This window comes from Sycon ciliatum, chromosome 13 (genome assembly GCF_964019385.1).
Source record: "Sycon ciliatum chromosome 13, ocSycCili1.1, whole genome shotgun sequence".
In the NCBI taxonomy this organism is placed as follows: domain Eukaryota; kingdom Metazoa; phylum Porifera; class Calcarea; order Leucosolenida; family Sycettidae; genus Sycon; species Sycon ciliatum.
Window position 1 is genome coordinate 9,673,630 of NC_088655.1, and position 22,099 is coordinate 9,695,728.

Sequence of the window (22,099 nt, forward strand, 5' to 3'; positions counted from 1 at the left end):
TGGCCGAGCTAGTTCTGTCTGAATGCCCCCCCCCCCCCCCTCCACATCATGTACCATGCACGCCCCCCCCCCCCCACACACACATACATGCACCTCCCCCTCACTTCCACCCCCTCCCCCACGCCACCCACTCGCACCCATGCACGCTACCCCCCCCCCCCCCACACACACATACACACTCGGTCAAGAAAGGAGAGACCCCATGGCTTACCGCTGGATCAAAAGTGGCCGTGTTCGCCTTGAACTCGGTGAGCGACTGGCCAAGATCAACATCCTTGTGTGCAGTGTTCAGCAACACGGAGAGAAGAGCTTGAGTGGCGCACGCATTTGTTATTACCTGTGAGAGCAAGACGACGCCAGGCAGAACAAGAGCCACACCATCGTCAAACAACACATCAGTGAACTGGGTAGCAGGCAGGACGTTTACCTGAGCACACTGTCCAGCACACTATGGGACCGCGCCTTTGTATTTATGGGCGATGTGTACCTCACCGACTTGTCAGTGCGAGTATTCTGACAAGGCACGTTCGGGCCGGGTTAAGTTCTGTCCCTGGGAAGTGTATTGTCTATTGCTGCCAGGCTCGGCCTCATTTCTCTGTACAGCACTGATGCATCCCTAAAGAGCAAACAGCATTGTCCGCAGACTGTGCACCCATTTTGCAGGTGGAAATTAGCCAGACGGATTAGCTTTATCAAACATGCCTCTGAAGCGCTCTGTCCAGCCATAGCAGAGCACGTGACGAAGGACTGTATTGGGTTAGCACAGAACAAATAAGTGTTCCTCAGAGAGCTCGAGCGGAAGCCCGGCTACAAACAATTAATTTTGCAAAATATCACCAACATCAGACAAATACCCTACAACAAAACATGAAAACATTTCGCCAAATCTCTACAAATCGCGCAAGACGAGACCGCATACCGCTCTTTGAACATCCCAGAAAGAAAAAAAGAAAAGAAAAAAAGAAATGCTCTCCCCGGCCGGGAATCGAACCCGGGTCTTCCGCGTGACAGGCGGAGATACTTACCACTATACTACCGAGGATTAGCTGACAGATGACAAGTGAGCCATGGTACAGTAGGGCACAGTTGTGAAAACACAAACCCACAGACCCCCCACTGTACTGGGCCCTATACTACTTGTAGCAGGGTATACTACAAGAACAGGGAAATAGAAATTCAGCCAGGTATCCCGAGTTGCACACTCTGGTTTATGTACTCTGTTTTTGGAGCTCTGCGTCGTAAAGTTTTTTGTACCTCTGCGGACGACTCTATCGCACAATGCTTTGATGGTATGGCGGACAGCATGGAAGGACCACCAGGGGGTCGTCATCTGGAAACCAAGGGCCAATGTTGCCGGTGCAACGGCAATGGCACCTGCTACAAATGCAAATGTGCTAAAGAGAATCGTAAGTGCACGAGCTGCGCGCCAGGACGGAAGTCGAACTGTAAGAACACCGTAACCGTACGAGAAGAGCCAGCCGTTAGTACCGTACCCAAGCCAGGGGCCGGGGCAGCTCCACCTGAGCAACTCGGATTTGCGTCGCCCAACCGAAGATCGACAGCCAACACACACACCGCTCAGAGAACGCCTGTGTCCGGTGCAACCACAGCGGATGACATAGCCTCCGCCGCACTCGCCGCTGCTATGTCGAATGTTTCAAGCTCTCAACAGCTAGCATGGAACTTACTGGAATCCGCGGAGCCAAGCACCAGTTCAGAAGTGTCAACTTGCAAGCATGCTGACGATGTCAGACCTACACAGCGTGACACGACAATGAGGCCGGCTACCACAGCTGAGACCCCAGAGTCACTCACGTCTGCTCTGCTTGCGGAGTGCCGACAAGAGACTGTTTCAAATTCTCAACAGCTGGCGTGGAACATATTAGACCAACAGCATGACACTGACCCACGCGCAATCCACACACATGCCCAAGCTGCTGCTGAGCCCACAACAGAGGAGGTTGCCCTACTGGCGAATTTGGAGTTTTCGCAATCCCAGCTCGCAGGGGACCCAGGGATCCACATCCCGCCTAGGGATGAGACGAACCAGGATATGGAGCCCAACGCTGCAGCTGATCTCCCTGACTTCCCTGCTGACATCCGGCAAGACTTCTCACTAGGAACAATGGACAAGGAACTCACAATGACCGCCATCAGGGAAGCCTATGCAGAAGGAATGCACTTCAGGCCCAACACCTTCAGCCCTCCTCGCGGCACTGTGGGGAAATCCTTTGTGGCGCAACTCGCCCAATACCTAGCCTGCTTTGGGAATGGTGGAGTCTTTGAGGGAGCCGCCCTGCAGATTGCCATGACGTTCCAACTCTTACTGCTCCAGAAGCCACCGGGGGCCAATCCGAACACCTTCACGGATATCCTCCAGCGCCGAATGGAAACATGGAACAGAGGTGATATCTGTGACCTGAGACAAGAATGCCGGACCATCCAGCGGCAGTTGAATTGCGAGTCGGCCACCGGGAGACCCAAGGTACAAGACTCAGCAAGACATTTCGCGTCCCTGGTTACTGATGGGAAAATCTCGGCTGCGCTACGCCAGCTGGATGGATCAGCCGAGGGTGGTCTTCTCAAGCTTGACGATCAGATTTCCGAGGAAACAGTTCGACAGGTCCTCAAGGCAAAGCATCCTGAGGCAGCCCCCTTGAGCCACGAAGCCCTGATGCAAGGACCCTTCCCCACGTCACCCCACCCAGTTAGATTTGAGAAGTTGAACCGAGATGCCATACGCCAGGCAGTTCTGCACACAAATGGAGCTGCGGGGCCATCAGGAGTGGACGCTGCCACATGGCACTCGCTATGCACCAGCTTTGCGGATGCTTCGGATGCCCTGTGTGATTCTCTAGCTTGCTGTGCACGCCGCCTAGCAACAAAGTATGTCAACCCCTCCTCTCTAGAGGCCTATCTTGCATCTCGGCTTGTGCCCCTGGCCAAAAACCCAGGGGTCAGACCCATTGGAATTGGCGAGGTGATCCGTCGTGTGATTGGAAAAGCAATCCTGTCAATCATTGGAAATGATATCCAGGAAGCAGCAGGTAGCCAACAACTTTGCGCAGGCCAAGACTGTGGCATTGAGGCCACCATTCACGCCATGACGGATGTATACAACTCCCCGGATGTCGACGGTGTGCTGATGGCTGACGCCAGTAACGCCTTTAACAGCCTCAACCGTGCTGCATGTATCCACAACATCCGCCTGTCATGCCCAGCCCTAGCAACGATTGTCATCAACTGCTACCGCAGCCCCGCCAACTTGCATGTTGGGGGAGAAACCATTCAGTCAAGGGAGGGAACCACGCAGGGTGACCCGCTGGCTATGCCAATTTATGCCATCGGCATCCTCCCCTTGATCACGTCCGTGGCTACTGATGGGGCATGCCAACATTGGTATGCTGATGATTCATCTGCTGGCGGCAAGATGGTGCGATTGAAGGTATGGTGGGATCGTCTCCTGGAACGGGGCCCAGCTTTTGGCTATCAAGCCAATCCGTCAAAGTCAGTCCTCGTAGTCAAACCTGAGTGTCTGGATGAAGCTCGAAGAGTGTTCGCCGGCTCAGGGATCCGCATCACCGGTGAAGGCCATCGATACCTTGGCGCTGCCATCGGCACACCGGAGTACTGCCAGCACTTTGTCCAGAAGAAGTGTGAGGAATGGCTTGCTGAGGTAGCTATCCTCACAGAGTATGCACGCACGCAACCTCAGGCAGCATACAGTGCCTTCACCAGAGGCCTTCAGCACAAGTGGACCTTCATCTGTCGAACACTAGCTGGGGCGGCTGAACAGCTGGGACCCCTGGAACGTCACATCGCTACAGAGCTGATCCCAGTGCTGACTGGCCAACACATCGACCAAGAATACCGCAGCCTCATTGGGTTTCCTTGTCGCCATGGTGGTCTTGGCCTGGCGGATCCTACATCTCTCTCCAGTCAGTACTCGGCTTCTCGGCACATCACTACTGCGCTAGTCCATCAAATGAACACTCAGGCTGGTATCCTGGGAGAGTCATTGGCTGAGGTCAGGGACCGCAAAGGTGAGGTACGGCGTGAGCAGCGAAGGTCGGTGGCCCACCGTGCCATGGAGCTCGCAAATGATGCATCTCCCCCAGTCAAGCGTGCCATGGAGCTTGGCAGCGAGAAAGGAGCCTCAAGCTGGCTTACATGCCGCCCACTAGCACGTCATGGCTTTACCCTGTCCAAGGCCCAGTTTCGTGATGGGCTGGCGCTTCGCTATGGGTGGCACCCGGACCGACTGCCATCAACCTGCTCGTGCGGTGCAACGTTCACTGTTGCACATGCTCTCTCCTGCGCTACGGGCGGCTTCATCATCATGCGGCACAATGAGGTGAGGGATCTCACGGCGCAGCTGCTCGGTCGTGTGGCGCATGACGTCAACGTGGAGCCAACCCTCCAGCCCTTGACCGGGGAGAACTTGCGCTATCGCACAGCTGTGCGGGATGACCTGGGTCGGCTGGATGTTGTCGCGAGCGGTATCTATGGCGGCCGGTTTGAACGGAGCTACCTGGACGTCCGGGTCTTCAACCCGCACGCTCCATCAAATCGCTCATCATCTGCGGCATCCTGCTACAAGCGACACGAACGTGAGAAGCGCCGGGCCTACGGAGAAAGGGTTCAGCACGTTGAGCGGGCAGGCTTCATCCCTGTGGTTTTCTCGGCACATGGTGGCATGGGCAATTCAGCTATTTCTCTTTACAAGCGCATTGCCTCCATGTTGTCCGAGAAGACTCGTGAAGCCTACTCCTCTGTCATGGCCTGGATTCGTGCCCGGCTGAGCTTCGCCCTCCTGCGTGCAAGTGTTGCCTGTCTTCGGGGTGCCCGCCGACCGATCCACTGCCACCGCCTTGTCTCTGCTTCTGCCGCACTGGCGGTTGCCGAGGCTAGGATTGTGGTCTGATCCGGCTCAGGAGCGGTATTGTGTGGGAACTGAACTATTGTTATCGATTTCACTGTACTACTTTTTTCTCTTTTACGTTTACTTTATACCAGGCGTGGGCCATCCCCTGTACATAGGTGCCATCATTTTTCTTTGTTTCAATAAAATTGTACTGTACTGTTTGTTTAAAAAAAAAAAAAAAAAAAATTCAGCCAGGTTTTACCAAATTAGAACAGGCATGCCATGGCAAAATGTATGGAGAAGCAGATCCAAAACCCAGATTTTTGAGATTTAAAGTGGGTTTTTGATCCTCAATTCGGCCCAAATTCGACTTTCAAAAGCCAGGGGGTCAGTTTCCGATGAATGGACTGTAGTAAGTGGCCGTTGATTGTGATGTGTGTGTGTGTGTGACGAGTACCTCTCCAGTGCTAGTGGCACTCCTACGTAGTGTGTTGTACTCTCTGTATGAGTTCCTAAACCTGTTATCAAGAGTATTGTACATGTAAGCCCCCAAGAGTGTGCAACTCCTGATACCCTTTCTATGGGGTTGGCCAGCCTTGTGCTCAACCATTTTGTACGTTGATGTATGGTCCGGGGTGGGGGATGATTGATCCGCAAAGCCTGGTGGTCTCTCATGGCAGGTTGCCTCTCAGGAGAGGTGGACTCTTAGGACAGGTGGTGACTCAGGGCAGGAGAGGTGCCCTCTCAGGACAGGTGGCCTCTCAGGTCAGGTGATCTCTCAAGACTGATGGTGTCTCAAGACAGGTGGTCTCACAGACTACAGCACTACAGCGCAAAGGTATCCCTTGCGACACGGGATCGCGTGGCCAAGCGTGTTTGCGAGCAAACCGCATATCAGCATGCACATCCAGGCTGACACTGCAGTTGGGTCTGGACACACAGTGGCCCGCTTTGAAGGGCAGCACGCGTAGCACGGCACGCGTAGCACGCATGGGGACCAGCTACGTCATTGAAGGGGGTTGGATTTCCCCGGGTTCCACTGCATGTTGCGGAAGGGAAAGAACAGAGTTCTAGCAGTGTTACGTGATTGCCCTGAGCATATAACTCAGAGATCAACAAACTACGTTAGCCTTGAACAACAAACTGCGTTAGCCTCGAATTGTTCCACTGTTCTACCGTCCAGTCTTACCTGTTTAGCAAAGAACATGTTTTGTGCACGATCGTCAGTGACGACCGTCCCGGCAGTCTTCTCCTCCTTGTGCCAGCGGAACAGGAAGATCAGTCCATGCACCGGCCTGCCAACACAACGGTACAGCGGTAATACCCACATACATGCACACACGGGCACCAAACACGCACACACGCACGTGCACACACGCGCCCACACACACACACACACACACACCAATGAGTGTTCCGTTTGCTCGCGTCACTCCTTACAATGAGTTCCACAGCAGCATGTCACATGTACGCTAGGCTTATAAAGAGTACGGCTGCAACGGGTAAGGGTTTGATCGGGTAACGAGTTCGGGTATTTCTTTCCCGGGTAGCACGGGTACTCTATCGGGTATTTTCGACATGGTACAAGTATACTGGTACAGTGCATTGCATGAGCGGGATTGCCACAATGCGATCGTACAGTGAGTATTTACTTGCCCCACATAGAGAAGTGTACAGTAAGCATGTAGCCGGTTCACATCTACATGACTTTATCTGGCCCGTAAAAGAGGCCGTTACCCCGAAAAAATGAGAAAAAAATGTAGCCGTACGTCTTACATGCATCAGCAGTTGCCACTCACTGCCGTCCCATTTCCTCTTCTCCCAATCCTGTCCAAGCTATTAGAGAAGCTGGTGCAGAAGGAACTTGTGTCAGTCATGGACGTCACGGAGTCACTCCCCTCCACTCAGTTTGCATTTCGCAGCGAACATTCCATTGAGGATGCACTAGCTCTCATCACCAACCGTATCCTTGCGGACCAGGACAAACGAATGTACACAGGTGCCTGCTTACTGGACATGCCCAAAGCTTTTGATAAAGTTGGACATCACCAACTAATTCTCGACCTGTTCAATGTTGGCGTCACGGCCACAGCTCTGTGGTGGTTCATGTCTTATCTCTCCGAACAGACTCAGCGTGTCTGCATCGGACCATCATGCAGCACTATCACTCGCTGCACCTGCGGAGTGCCACAGGGATCTGTGCTCGGCCCCATTTTGTTCAACGTATACACTCGGGAAATACCCTATGTTGCTGGACAAGCCTTGTCCTTGCAGTTTGCAGATGACATTGGTCTCATTTGCACCAAACCAACTAAGTCTGAAGTGTCTGCAATTCTGTCTGAGTAAACTTCAGCAATTGGTAACTGGCTAAAAGACCATGGCTTGATCCTGAATGCTTCCAAAAGCCAGGTGATCTCCATTTCTGGGAACCTGCCTGAGAAGTATACTCCACTCTCGGTGAACTGGAACGGGACCCTGCTGCCACTTGTGGAGTCTGCCAGGTACCTTGGTGTCACATTCGATAGTACCATGTCATGGGATAACCACGTAACCCGCTGTGCGAACCGAGTATCTCAAAAGATCGGAGTCCTGTGGAGGATGCGGCGTTGCCTCAGCGCACAGGGTCGGATCACCTACTTCCGGTCCATCATAATGCCCGATCTTCAATATGGATCAAATGCATTCTCGACATCTCTGGCAGCCAGGAATTGTCATCAACTCCAGGTTCTGCAAAACCGTGGTGCCCGCGTAGTGTTCGGACGCCCGCTATGGACATCGGCACATGACCTCACTGCATCGGGTAACTGAAGTATACAAGCAGAAGCTGGCATTCCTTGTGTGGCGCTGCCGCTACGGCCAAGCAAGTCCTGAGCTTCAGGTTCTCTTGCTGCCAGCTTGTGGCCGATTCACATGCCTGGACTCTGGCATGAGTCTCTGCCTACCGCCCGCCAGCAGCAACTCTGAAAAGGGAACATTTGCTTTCCAGGTTGCGCTATGCTGGAACAACCTGCCTAGCAGTATTTGCTCCATCTTCATTTCTCGTCAGTTCCGTGCTGCAGCAGTCCCGTTTCTACTATGAACTGAGAACATTGCAAAGCAATACTGTATGTGTCTGTCAGTGTACGTGTGTGTGTTTAAAAGTACACATGTATTATGTGTGTGTGCGTGTGTGTGCGCGCGCGCGCGTGCGAGCGCATGTGCGTATGTGCGTGAATGTGTGTGAATACGTGTGCATGCGTGGATGTGTGGGCATGTGCGTATGTATATGTACGCATGTACGTGTGTGTGTGTGTGTGTGCGTGTGAGTGCGTGGCTTCGATATCTCCCTTCCTGTCCCTGTCTCCCGCTTCTGGGCCGGCATGGCCCTTGCTTCATCCATGCTTGTTCCTGTTGTTGTGGTATGGAAGTATATGTAAGTGTCTGCTGTGTCTGCTGTGTCCTGCCGCTGCTCCGGCCTTGGCCGTGACCACGATGTATCTCCTCTTTTTCTCCTTTCTCTTTTTTTTCTCCTTTAGCTAAGAGCTTTCTTTTCGCCGTGACCATGATTTATCTTCTCCTTTTTCTTTTTTCTCCTTTCTCTTTCTCTTTTTCCTTTTGCTAAGAGCTTTCTTTTCCCATATTTTCTTTTTATCTGCGTCTCCTTTCTAAGTGTTCCCATGCCTGGGTTACTTGGACCCCATTCGCCTCCTTCTCATTGGACACGTTCAGACCGTTCGGCTTGCGAATTCAAATAAACACAACCAACCAACCACCCAACCAACCAACCACCCATCGCTGCAAAAACACCGCACTCCAAGTGCCCGATCGAGCTCTCAGGCGCAAACTGCTAGCCGACTGCACGCAATAAAAAAGCGCACTTCATATGATGAAAAAAAGAGAAGAAACACATGAGAACGAGTTATGCAGCAACTATCCACGACTGTAACAAGATGATAAACGGTCAGAAAGTGACTGTGCGATAATAGGGCACAAAACTGACAGGCTACTGAGACATTCAGAATCTTGTTACAGTCGTGGATAGTTGCTGCATAACTCGTTCTCATGTGTTTCTTCTCTCTTTTTTGCATTTGTTACTGGCTCAGTATTCAAGTTCATATTGAGCAGGGCAGACGGCAGAGAGCCACTCACAGCCTGGGGAACGAGTCCAGCACAGTGTTGGCCGGGCCGACGGTCCGTAGCGCTGCCAGTAGCTCATCATCAAGTGAGTAGAGTTCCTCGACTTGAAGACCTTTCACACCTGTAGTTAATAGAGCACAGAGAGAACAGCAGGACAGAGAACACATCAACACAGAGAGCACAGCAGGACAGTGCCTAACTTCAAATGCTTAGCTTTCACTGCATGCAAGGTTCTGATTGTGTTTGGTATGGGTCTTTTTCTTGACATTACGCAGACAATGCTCATCTCTCTCTCTCTCTCTCTCTCTCTCTCTCTCTCTCTCTCTCTCTCTCTCTCTCTCTCTCTCTCTCTCTCTCTCTCTCTCTCTCTCTCTCTCTCTCTCTCAGCTTGTCAGTCTGTCTCTCTACCTTCCATCCTACCCACGTGACCAGTTCTGCATGAAGCAAGTACAGTAGACGTGTGTGTGTGTGTGTGTGTGTGTGTGTGTGTGTGCCCGTGTGTGTGTGTGTGTGTGTGTGTGTGCTCGTGTGTGAGTGTCGTGAAATATCTCCAATTTCTCTTCAAAGCACCAGTCTAGTTTCTGCTTTCACTAATGCAGTGTGCTTTCTCTACTGTGCACATGACCCTGTACTCTTATGCAGTGTGCTTTATCTACAGTGCACATGTACTAATGCAGCATGATTTCTCTAGTGTATTACTGTAGAACGGGTAATTTTAGCGACGTAAAAACCCCAGCGAACTTAGCGATCGACTCATTTTCGCTAAAGTTTCAAGTCGCTAATCCGTCGAGACATTAGTAGTGCACTGGTGATCCGTGAGTAAAATCACTGCAAATCGTTAAAATAAAACGTCGCTAACCGGTTGACAATGGGAAAACGCTAAAATTAATAGTCGCTAAAATTACCCGTTCTGCAGTACATGTATTATGATGATTAGTATGAAAATGACCCAAAGGCACTATGCCTATTTGATTGAAAGTATTTTGATCCTTGAGGGTGGTGGCGTTCCCACGGCGGATGCGGAAAACTCGGCTTTCAGCCGAGAGTCTCACGCGAACCGTGAAATTTATTTTATATTTTATACACTATACAGTCATGTAGTCATGGTAGTAGTAGTCGGGCAGCGCGTCGTGTCTACTGGCTACTCCAGCACATGTGCGGTGTGTGTATAGGTAAAAACTGCCTTTGTCCCTCTCTTCAAATTCACTCTGAAGAACATGTATACTGTAACTATACAAATTTTCGGCAGCTATTTAATTTCGGCTATATTCGGCACCGACCCAAAACGCCGAAATTAAAACGCCGATGAAATTTTTCACAGCATTTGTCGCAATACCATGCCCTCTACCCCACGCCGAAAATAAATCGCCGCCGAAATGTCAAAAATCGTGAAGTGCCGAAATTTTGCAGCGCCGAAATTTTGTATATTTACAGTAGTATACTCCGCACAGTATAGACCAAGTGTACATTGGGCGTCGCTTTAAACGTTCACATGATTTCATCAGTCTTGTGGATTTGGCGCAAGTTTTGATCTGCTTCATTCGGTTATTGTCCACTATACCCTCCGAAGGAGAAAATGTGCGCGTGTACATCCAGCGTCGTGAGCGAACTTGCAGATTTGCGTGCGTCTCTAGTGACGGGCATTCGTGGTGCATGGTGTGCCAGGCTGAGCCAGTGTTGACATCAAGCCTAGAGGTGACATCATACATGCAGTGCGCAATAGTTCCCTGCATCCCACAGCAACAATGCTTTGCAAACTGATGAACATTTGAGAAAAAATTAAAGTTAAAGGGGAAGTATACCCTAAAATCAAATTTTCACCAGTTGTAGTCTTCTGGGTGCTGAGTCGAATGGTCTTGGTCCGAGGAAGCTGCGACGCTCCCTTCCTACTTGAATCCCAATCGAACTCGCGCACTTCCACCGAAACTGGGTGACTGCGCCCTTCGAGATGGGGATTTGTATGCAAAATGTCACTAAAAGCGCCATTTCGTTCTTATAAAAGCACGGATCACCGCGATTGGCCCATATGTTGTAGTCTTTTGGACGCTGAGTCGACTGGTTTTGGTCCGAAAAGGCTGCGATGCAGCGTTCCTCCTTTATTCCCAATCGAACATGGTTGAACAAGCGGTCACGTGCTCCTGGGTGCCCAAATCACCTGGTCACCGCGCCAGCAGGCGACAACTTTCACACCAAGGTTCAACTCGGGTTCAACTCGAGTGACAGGACTGTACCCAAAAAAGGTCAAACAGGCTAGTAAGTTGTACCCTGCAGGCACGGTGACCAGCTGACTGGTGTACGCAGGAGCACGTGACCGCTTGTTCAACCATGTTCGATTGGGAATAAAGGAGGAACGCTGCATCGCAGCCTTTTCGGACCAAAACCAGTCGACTCAGCGTCCAAAAGACTACAACATATGGGCCAATCGCGGTGATCCGTGCTTTTATAAGAACGAAATGGCGCTTTTAGTGACATTTTGCATACAAATCCCCATCTAGTAGGGCGCAGTCACCCAGTTTTGGTGGAAGTGCGCGAGTTCGATTGGGATTCAAGTAGGAAGGGAGCGTCGCAGCTTCCTCGGACCAAGACCATTCGACTCAGCACCCAGAAGACTACAACTGGTGAAAATTTGATTTTAGGGTATACTTCCCCTTTAAAATGTCCAAGTGTACTAGAATTGCAAATTTCAAAATAAAATTTCAAAAATAAAAATACTAAGAAAATACTGGAATACAAGACCATGTTTGTAACGGCATATCGATTCTGCAAATGTGCCACAGATCATGTTCGCCTGCTCATGCATACAACTTCAAGTATAATAGTCACCCAACAAGAATAAAGTTGCTGAAACACTTACCAAATCCCCGGATCAATTCGGTGAACACCGACGGGTCGCTCTCAATCAGACACCAGTCGCCCTCAGCTGCCATGGCTAGGCTGTAAGTCGAACTAACTGAAGCCTAGTAGACAGATGAGATAGCTAGCGGAAGGCAGGCTTCAACTACTTCAAGCCAAGGGCAGGGTTCTGTTCGTACAGTAACTGTTACTGTTGCTGCTTCAAATTCTCGAAACTGAATTATTATTTTTATGAATGAGTACGAAACCCGAAACTGATGCGTAATAATAGCTGAAAAGAAAATTTGGCGATTTCTGAAGAAAGGCCCTTTTTTACTGGCTTTTTTCTGGCCTGTCGACATGTCGTAATTCAAGGTTTTGTCAGACAGATACATGCAGTCGAGTCATGTACAAATATTTTAGGTAGAGTCGACCCGGTTCGACTGTATTTTTCTCAATTCATTGATTCTCCCCGGCTGGGTAGCTGGCCTAATGTAAAAACAAAAATTGTAAACTGCTTACACAGTCAATCAGCATCGTGATTAATTCCATGGATAAGAATTGAGGAGGCCGAGGAGGATAGCTATAGACAGCTACAAAGGAGTGAAAATGGCGTGGGCAGTGGAAGGAGCGACTACAAAAATCTCGATCACGTCCCGCTGGCGCTGACTTGACGCAGTGAACTCTTCAAACGCTCATTTCTAGAATTGTTGCATTCAATTTGTTGCAATTAATTTCTGAATGGACGAAATGAAGCACTAATGCTGAGCAGGTTCCTCTAAATGTTTGGAATAGAGGCTGCTACCTGTCAGTGTGTATGAGTAGGCTCTGTCCAAGTAACGTTGTATAGTGCACGTGCTTGGCGCCGAAGACAGGTAAATCCCGTCTCAATGACACTAACAAGATCCAAGTCGGCCAGCTTGTTTGCTCCCAGGACGAGGGAGCTGGGCAGCGGCGTGAGCGGCGGACGGACGTGCTGCGTGCCGAACTGCTTCAATCACACGGTGCTGGACCGTGGACTGAAGTTCTATACGTTTCCCAGTGATCTGCAGCGGCGGATACTGTGGCTGGAACGCATTGGTCGGCCACAGTGGATACCCGGAGCCGGCGATATGGTCTGCGGCAATCACTTCGTCGGCGGACGCTTGAGAACAGCCGGTGGCACCGAGCAAGACCCGACGATATTTCCTCGCGTGAAAACACGCCGAGATGACAGCGGCGGCAATGACGAACAGTCTGGCGGCCCGGGCAAGCGTAAAAAGACAGCGCGGAAGTCCGAGAGCTCTTCGACTGGCTCAGGGTCAGAAGAACCGTCACAGGCCAGTGATAAGGTATTCGAAGACGCCAGGCTACTTGCCCAAGGCGACGGTGCAGCGTCGCGAGTGTTCCGCTTAGCCTGCTCTGCTCTCCAGGAGCTCGGGCAGAAGCGATTTGACTCGGCGGCCGAGTTCCATGCGGCGGTGGAGTCGAGCAGCGCGGATCACAACTACGCGGGTGACTGCGCCGATGCCCCGCTGCCCACTGCCGTGCGTGCCGAGATCGACGGAGAGAAACGCGTTTGCTACAAGCTGGCTGAGCTCGAGGAGCCGGCAGCGCGAGCGCTGTGCGCGAACACGGTGGCACTGGCGGCCAGCCAGGACGAGCCGGTGCTGGTGGTGAACGCCGGAGGTCTGCACATACAGCTACCGCCATTCATGTCGCACTATGTGCCAAACTCGGCGTTCCTCAGCAAGACGACGACGGCCGCGGCCAACAGTGCACGAGCCATGGCGACATCGTCGTCGGCCACTCCGACGACGTCATCCATGGGAGCGTCGAGTTCGCCGTTGATGTCGCCGACTCGGCAGGCAGGGGCTGCTGCACCACCGGCATCTCGCTTGCTCTCCGCCGCCAGGACAAAGACTACGAAAGGAAAACGGCCCGCGGCCAGCGACACACTCAGCTCGGGAAAACCTCAACTGCCGGACGACGAGGCCCCGCCGCCGCTGCATAAGAAACCCAAAGTGCGCAGTAGCGTAGCACTCGATGCAGAGAGTGTCGAATCGCTGGACAATGTGCCATTATCCGTGTTCTACACCAAGCGTAGAGATCAGCAGCGGCGTAGCACTGAAGCGGCGGAAGGCATGGCCGCAGTCTCGGCTGCTACTCCGACATCCAGAGAACACGCGGCACCACCTCTGCCTGTCCAACGGCGTGACAGTAGTTCAGCTGTTACTGGCGAGCGCGGTGAAAGTGCGCCACCGGTTGCGGATGCGTTGTCCGCACCTTCGCCTGTTTCTGGTGAACATAGGGCTGTAGCGTGTGCGAAGAAAATCGAACCCGCCGCTGTCAAAGACCATTCATCCGTGCCGACCTCTGTTCTGAAGAAACGCCATTCGTCTGTTGTGTCTTCGTTGCGTGCGGCAGGCGACCTGCACTCGGGTCCGGAGCTGACCGAGGACGATGTTTACAGCGAAGAAGAAACAGACGAGTCGTGTACACTCGCTGGGCGGCAGCGCATCCCTACAGCTCTGCCGGCGCGCTATGCTAAGCGTGACTCAGACACTGCTAAGGCGGCATCTGAAACCGTAGAGCGTGTCCCTGGTCTTGCCCCCCGGCCGCCTGCTGGCTCTGGCGTTACGAAACCTTCTTCTAGCGCTGCGGAGCCCTCCTCTGACGTTGCCAAGCCTAGCTCCGACCGTGACGCACCGTGCCGGGACGTTAACCAACCAGGCTCTAACGTCGCCGAATCTTGCTCTGACGTCGTTAAGCCCGAGTCGCAGGCAGCCGCTCGTAGTTCTGCTGTTTCCCCGTCCCGTTCCGAAGCTCAGCCATCGCCGAGTTCAGACTCAGCTAGCTCCCCGTCCTCGCCTGTACGTATGATGCCTGCTCTGATCTCCATCGTCGAAGACGACGATCCCGTACCGTGGCCGCCGCTTGTGTCGTCGAACATCCACCGGCACCCGAACTCTGAAGGAGAGGGGCGGGTGGCTGGACCGGGTGGTGCTGCGAACCCTCTTGGCCTCGGTGGTGCTCCCGCCAAATCTCCTCCGAACAGTGGTGCCGACCTGGCTGACTTCATCCAGCGTGTCTTTGCCAGCGAGACTCCCGATTGATGCAGGCCTTGCGTCATGTCTTGGCTTGGCTAGTGTCTTTGCCAGCAAAGCCCACTGATGTGTGTTTCTGGTGTCATATCTTGGCCTGTTGTGGAACGGGTCCTTGCTGTATACAGTCGGTGCCTCTTTTCATATTGATAACTTGAGTGTAATTGTGTTTGTGTCTAGGAGAGTGGCAGGTGTGCTGCCAGTGATAGTGTGCTGCATGCTCCTGGTAGACGCCGGCCGTCTCCGCAGGCTGCCACATCTCGTGTAGTAGTGGTTTGCGAAGTGTACATGCAGGATCAGGCTGACGCGGCACTGCCCTCAGCCACTGCGCTGGATTGCTGCTACTAGCCTACGAACTACAGATCACACTGGGTGGTGGGTTCAGTTGGTGTGTGCTGTGTGCCAGACACCTATGCGATCATTATAATAATTAATGCCGAACATCGTAATTATTATTAGGATACAACGTAATTATTATTATGATGTTCGGGGCTTGCGGCTGCCTATGGCTGGTGTGGCGACGCAAGTGAAATTCAAATTCAACCTTCCTGCCCGCGTGACGCTTTCTCTCTGCCCTCGTGTGTACGTGCACGTTTGTCCCGTGCTGCGGATTGACGTGCGTCGTCGCATGCTCTTCTCTTCAAGTGAACCCTAGATATTCAGTGCTCGTTGTGTCTCTTTCCTCGCAGAGTACGTACAAGTACTTGTAAGTTCTGTTGTGCTCGTTTATATTATACCGACGTTGCTTTTTTTGTATAGTTATGTCTTCACGCTTTGCATGGCGTAGCGCCTCACTGCTGTGAACGAAAGAGCACAGCAAGACTGATCATTGTACATGGATGGACATGATCTCGTGTTTGTTTAATATATTTTGTCTTATACTTTAACGTCGCATTTCCTTTCCCTCTCTGTTTTTGCTAATGTCTGCTTTTCAGGTTCAGAGACCGTTCTATTAAACCGAATGTGTTGTTTTATCGACTGACACTTGAATCTTCTTTTCTGCTCACCAACCAAACGTTTCGTTTTATCAGCTGACACTTGAACTCGCTTTTCTGCTCATGGGCCGGTTATGTGTGTCCCTGCCACACCTTGTGACAATTTCTCTATTGGATCTCTGTACTACTCTGTTCAAATCTCCTCTCAATTAGCTGGCACATGGTGTGTATGTGCGTGCGTGTGCGTGTGTGTGCGTGTGTGTGTGTGTGTGTGTGTGTGTGTGTGTGTAAATGTGTGTAAGTGTCCTTAGGTCACTTTCTTGGCCGTTCTATTCCGATGTACTCTGTATGATGTAGACCAGGTGTGGTCGATTCGCATGGTTTTGCCAGTTGTTTGGATTCGGCAGTCATCTGGCGCAAGTCTTGATCAGTCTCATTCAGATCTTGTCCGCTATCGTTGCCCAAAGAGAAAACCTGTGGGTACACATGTAGTGCATTTGCAGATTTGCGTGCTTCACTTGCGACATGCGTACAGTAGAGTCGCCTTAAGAACGGCGGTGTTGGTTTTCTGGGAGCTTGTGGGATACAGTCATCTAATTTAGCATGGGTTGTTTCTAAGAACGTGTTATAAGAATGCGGCCAGATTGATGACAAATATGAACGTCTTAGGCTAACCCCTTAAAAACAGCGTTCTTGGGCGCGCGACTCTACTGTTTTCTTTTTTCTTACTATTGACACAGCCCTACTGGAAAACCGGTGGAGAACAAAAAGAAACGAGGAAAAGGACAAAACATAGGGGATGTAGGGACGACGTGCTGATGTGCTGGGAGCAACTCAACCGACCAGAAGTCTGCACTCTTGCTTATAAGAACATGCGCTTATAAGTGAATGAAAATCACAAAACCACACACAAGGTTCATCATGGTTCCATTGTACTGGCATTCATCAATAACATGCGTACTTGCACACGTACATGTCGATGCGATGTTTGTCTCTCGCATATAAGACTATGGTCTTATAATCGAACGAAAACACACTTGTGAGTGGACCGAAAACAGCGACTTTTCGACAACAAGACCATGGTCTTACATGCGTAAGATTACGGTATGTTAAAGTGGGCGGGAAAACCCCGTGAATTCTCGAGTTTGCAGTCCACTTCAATACGGACAGTTGTCTAGGTAGAGTACGTGCATGGGCCTGTCCTAATGAAGGTGCTCCGTGGATTAAGGTACACATGTATGGTAATGACATTCAGCGGAACCTCTCTATTACCTTCACTGGGGGTCGAGGGGTAAGATGAAGTGGACCTTGGGACGGATACCCTGATGCGCAGGGTTTGGGGATTCCATGTGGTTATGGCCAAGCGTTCTGGCTGCATACCGTGCCGTGTACTGTAAAACACGATATTTTCGGTGTAACTTTAATTTCGGGGATTTCGGTAGTGAAAACCGGCACCTAAATTTTAAAAGGCACCAGAGTATACATGTACACTGTATGTGAAGCGAATGCTGGTCACCTAATTCTACATTACACCTGAAACCTGGCAGGTCCCTGACAGCGAAATTTTAATACGCCTAGAATTACATGTTTTACAGTACATGTATACTGTAAAGTGAGAAACATTTCGTTAGATATTAAATTTCGCTATTTTCGCGACCCTCGCACATTCATTCGCGAATATAAATCGCCGCAAACCTCTCCGTGCATTGATTGCAGACAGTGCAAGATCCGACTGAAGAGATAGAATCGCGAAAGTTTCCCAACGTGAACCAGCCCGATTTATGAAAACGTTAAATTTGCACGCCGCGAAAGTTTGTCGCTTTACAGTGTATCACTGTCACAGTGTCAGGTATCCCATACCAATCCGGGCCATCAATACACGTATCCCATACCAATCTGGGCCATCAATACACCACCTGTGCACTGGCTGGCATACGTCCACGTCCACGTACCTAGCAGTGTACTGAAGAATTCAATTTCTTTACAACTTGAAATCGAGAAGTGAACTCAAATACACAAGTACACTCAAGAAAATTGATGTGCTACAGTCACGTGCCAGGGCGATTGATTCCCCGGCACTAAGTTAGTATTCAAACAGTAGAAACACACACACACACACACACACACACACACACACTCAACGTAATATGGCCTGAGTTAGGTACAAGTCTGAGCGGTTTGGTCAAGCCGTGATGGTCTGTTGCTATAGACTTAATAGGGTGGCTGCTATGACTGCTGCCCAGTCTGTGGCTGTAGTCGGTCCGGTGTTCGTGTGCAAGCCAGCATGACGTTATGCCTGCTGCAATGTCAGTTGGTAGTTCCGTATACCTGGCCAGTACTGCCTGCAGGGATCATAATTCAGGCACAATGTAGGTGTTGAACTGGATGCTGATCGACAGAAGCTGAACCGGGGCTATTGTACGTGTATGTGTATGCTGATGATACTCACAGCACATGCCCAAACAACACTATCCGACAACGTTGTCTTATGATGGCAGAAAGTGGTGAATGTGCAGGCATGTGCATGCGCACACACACAAACACACACAGACACACACATACACACACACACACACACACACACACACACAGACATACATACACACACACACACTTACACACACACACACACACACACAGACATACACACACACACACACACACACACACACACACACACACACACACACACACACACACACACACACACACACACACACACACATACATGCACGCACACGCACACACACACACACACACACACACACACACACGATCTGCTAATCACGCAGTTGGAGTAGCATTTCGGATCTTGTCACTTACCAAGAGCCTCCTAGATCCTGAATCACCTTTTCCCGCGTTTGCCCCCATCTGTACTTTGACTCGTTAGCAGAGAGAGATAACGATCAATCTGCGCCAGAACGTCCACGACAGTGGGTCGGCGCGACGGGCTCAGGTTCCAGCACTCCAGGACTAGAGGTCTCAGCGGGTGCCATCGACTCAGAGCATGCAAGTCGGTCGCGCGTCTCCGCGCTTCCGCAATCGGCGTGGCCTTCCCGTCCATATCGAGTTCCGTTCTGGCTGCACTTAGGCGTATGGACGGCTCGCGGCGGGTCAGGCAGGCTAGCGTCAGTACACCGAACGAGAACACGTCCAGAGGCAAGCCGTAGCTGTGGTCGACGGAGAACGCCTCCGGCGGCATGTACTCCGTGCCTTCGACGAAGCTAGTCGCGTACGGCAAGCTCTTCTCGACCGTCACAAACTGGGCAAGGCCGAAATCGCCGATCTTCACCGTTCCATCTTTCCACATGATGTTCTTGGTTATCAACGCCCCATGCAACAGTCCATGCCGATGCAGAAACACCAATCCAGAGGCAATCTCACGAAGGTACTTAGCAAAGGATCGGTCGGTTTCCAGGCATTTGAAGCGATCCTGCAGCGTAGATGTCATCAACTCGAACAGCAGGCATGGCTCGTAGTATAGCGTTCTGGCCGCTCCAAGACACTGGAGGATGTGCGGGTGAGCGCCGATGCGCTTCAGGACGTACCACTCCCGATACGTGCGCTTCTCTGCGTCCTCGTGCTGGCAGTAGCTTCGTCGCTTCAAGACTTTGGCCGCTACCAGGGCGTTCTGCCACTGAGCGGAGAACACGTCGCTACTGCTGCCACTGCCGACCAGCTTCTCCGGCTTCACGTCCGGGCTGCCAAGCTCCTGGAGAAAGTTGTCGGGCAGAGTCGGTAGGTTTGTACCCTGGCTCACCATTGCATGCACAGGAACGAAAACGGAGATTAGACGTCGAAAAGCTTCATTGCGAATCGTCTACGGAAAGGACACCTTGCCGGAGGGCTGAAGTCGATCGCTGAACCATGCGCACAGGTCAACCAGTCCTTGTCGGAAAGTAAAAAGTAAGAAGTAACGCGGTGTCTTGGCGGATCCGGGTCGTGGCCCCGTCGCAGCTAGCTGTGTGGATATCGCGTACACATCCTTGTTCAGCGGACTGCGGTACCTAAGCACTCAATCCCTCACGTAACGGATTGGCGGCTCACTTTGGTGAGCGCCGGGCTCTGCACAACCGAGTCCACATCGATTCGTACCCTGGCTCCCCCTACTGTAGCCCCTACTCTAACCTGCTAACTCTTGGCACATAATTTCAAACACAATCATGGACACGCTCCCAGCTTCTCTATTCAACAAACTAGGGCTGCAACGAATATTCTATTTCACAAACGAACGAATACTCACCCATAACGAACGAATAACGAATATTCTCTTAAAATGCTGAATTATTTCTAAGGGTGAAACAAATATTTAAAAATAGGAACGAAATCGAATTTTCTTGTAAACAAATTGAATATTCCATACCAAAAGAATCTTAGAAATAGTTTGGCTAGTCCCCGGTTGTTCTAGACCAAGTTGATGTCTAGTGGAGTGATGTCCAATACTCTTGTGAGTCATAGTCCCCATCACTCCATCCGTTCAAGAATTACTACAATAGATCGACGCAAGAGCAGAGTGTGCGTACGTGTCAAAACGAACGAATATTCTAAAGGGGAAAATATTCCTTCAATCAGGTTCCAAACGAATATCAATCGAATATTCGAATATTCCTTTCCTTGCAACCCTACAACAAACCTCCATCCCTCAAGAGCCTTCAAGCTTTTATTTTCAACGCAAATGTCCACCACCATCTTCGCGCTACCAGGCAGTCACAGACAGTGGGTTGGTGTGAGACCTTGCATTGATTGAGATATGAGACTTGAGATGTAGATCGACCTGGTTCAAGTCTTGGTACCTACAATACCTGGTTCAAGTCCTGCCTGGGAGCAGTGTTTCCAGCCCTGCTGCCGGTCCGCCCACAGTCATCTGGGAACTTGTGGCCAGGCACGAGGGGTGTACATGGATGCGGCCCATGGGGTTTTTGGCACTTGTGCCAGTGGTTGAGGGACTTATCCCCTCCCCCCCCCCCCCCCACGGGTAGACGCTGCATCTGCCGCTGGATTTACAGGGTGCTAGCTGCCGTCGTGTGTTGCTTTGGAAGCGGACACGATAATATGCTTTTTTTCATTACTAGTATCTTCGCCATAGCCATGGGATTTGGGTCAGTGACTCCTGGGAACAATATCAAGATGTATGTACCCCTTCTAGCAAAAATTAATATGTGCTCTAGGCTTTGGCGGATAATGCTCGAAAAGGTGGCAGATTCTGCTCGAAAGGCAGTGAAATTGGCAGAACCATACAAACCTTATGGCGGGCAATTCCTCGAATTCTGCTCCATTTCTTTATCCACATACCAAACATGCATGAAACTTACCAGAAAAAGTACCGAATTCTGCCAATTTTTCTGCCACCATTATCCGCATATGCCTATTAAATGTGCTCCTCTCCTCCAGATCATCCATTCCTGTACATCTTCTGCACTCCCACCCTATTCTCCATACATGCTCACCTTTTTCATATCATGATAATCCCCTCTCTATTCTGTCTTCTCTCTCTTTCTGGCAGAACAATTGGCAGAATTTGGTACTGTTTCTGGTATGTTTCATGCATGTTTAGTATGTGGATAAAGAAATGGAGCAGAATTCATGGAAGTGCCTGTCACACGCTTTGTATGGTTTTGCCGATATCACACTACTAAGTACTAGAATCTGCAATAAAATTGCTTCGGGCATTACCTGCCAAGGGCTGCTGCATGCAAGGACCCTGGACACATTGTGACGTCATTATGATGTTGAGTTCTCACTTCTCAGGGCCTAGGCCTAGAGGCTATAGCGGCACTACTTTTTGTAGTAACTGTTACGGGCCACGGGGTAGCCATGCACCTGACATTGTACTGTGACTTCGTGTCCAAAACGGGCACAACAGGCACCGTGTCTGGCATGGCGCATGTAGAACAGTAATCGTCAGTATTCAGGTATTGCCGCGGGCACTGCGCGACCAGAAACCTGTCGTCACCACAGTATGTTTCTGGGAGGGCAACCAATGCCAGCATACGGATGCCTTGTATCTGGTAAACCACAGTGTGACGTGTAACGTGTTCGTAGTGAAGGTTACACACAGACTGTACTGGGTGACAGTACGTGACGTGTGGTGTGATGTCCAGCACCGTCCAGAACATCATGGAGAAAGCAAAGTGTGCGTGAAAGGCTTGCGTGAGCTCTACCCTGAATGTTGGTGCAAACACGCTCCGTGGCATTGAATGGTGCTGGAAGCGGAAAGGATAAACATGGAGAGAGGGAGGGAGAGAGAGAGAGAGAGAGAGAGAGAGAGA

General features: G+C 51.0%; 3 protein-coding genes and 1 non-coding gene across 5 annotated transcripts in view; 1 reads left to right on the forward strand and 3 right to left on the reverse strand.

Moving 5' to 3' along the window:
• The window catches only part of LOC135829704 (ubiquitin carboxyl-terminal hydrolase isozyme L5-like), a 20,200-nt gene extending 8,147 nt beyond the window's left edge, over positions 1-12,053 (reverse strand). Inside the window, exons 1-4 of the mRNA XM_065342094.1 lie at positions 11,835-12,053; positions 8,993-9,101; positions 6,054-6,159; positions 212-337 (exon numbers count right to left, since the gene is read on the reverse strand). Of these exons, the coding sequence (XP_065198166.1) occupies positions 212-337; positions 6,054-6,159; positions 8,993-9,101; positions 11,835-11,907 (414 nt within the window). The 5' untranslated portion in view covers positions 11,908-12,053. The remainder of the gene's footprint in view (positions 1-211; positions 338-6,053; positions 6,160-8,992; positions 9,102-11,834) is intronic.
• Positions 971-1,042, reverse strand: Trnad-guc (transfer RNA aspartic acid (anticodon GUC)). Its single transcript has one exon. It is a non-coding gene; the product is annotated as a tRNA-Asp (tRNA).
• A 256-nt stretch (positions 12,054-12,309) lies between the features above and the next one.
• On the forward strand, positions 12,310-16,039 carry LOC135829700 (uncharacterized). Its single transcript, XM_065342091.1, has one exon. It carries the CDS (start codon positions 12,703-12,705, stop codon positions 14,905-14,907), a length of 2,205 nt encoding a protein of 734 aa, XP_065198163.1. The 5' UTR covers positions 12,310-12,702; the 3' UTR covers positions 14,908-16,039.
• Positions 16,040-17,794: 1,755 nt separating this feature from the next.
• LOC135829705 (uncharacterized) lies at positions 17,795-19,883 on the reverse strand. Of its 2 annotated transcripts, none has more exons than XM_065342096.1 (2): positions 18,654-19,883; positions 17,795-18,172 (listed from the first exon to the last, which is right to left on the reverse strand). In XM_065342096.1, exon 1 carries the CDS (start codon positions 19,591-19,593, stop codon positions 18,676-18,678), a length of 918 nt encoding a protein of 305 aa, XP_065198168.1. In that variant the 5' UTR covers positions 19,594-19,883; the 3' UTR covers positions 17,795-18,172; positions 18,654-18,675. The 2 variants fall into 2 exon arrangements, with proteins under 2 accessions (XP_065198168.1, XP_065198167.1); XM_065342095.1 differs by having other exon boundaries at positions 17,795-18,168; positions 18,650-19,883.
• Between the last annotated feature and the right edge of the window lie 2,216 nt (positions 19,884-22,099).

Excerpts from the sequence above, each read along its gene's own strand:
- LOC135829700 (XM_065342091.1), top strand. The coding sequence starts at position 12,703 with ATGACACTAACAAGATCCAAGTCGGCCAGCTTGTTTGCTCCCAGGACG.
- LOC135829705 (XM_065342096.1), bottom strand. The coding sequence starts at position 19,593 with ATGGTGAGCCAGGGTACAAACCTACCGACTCTGCCCGACAACTTTCTC.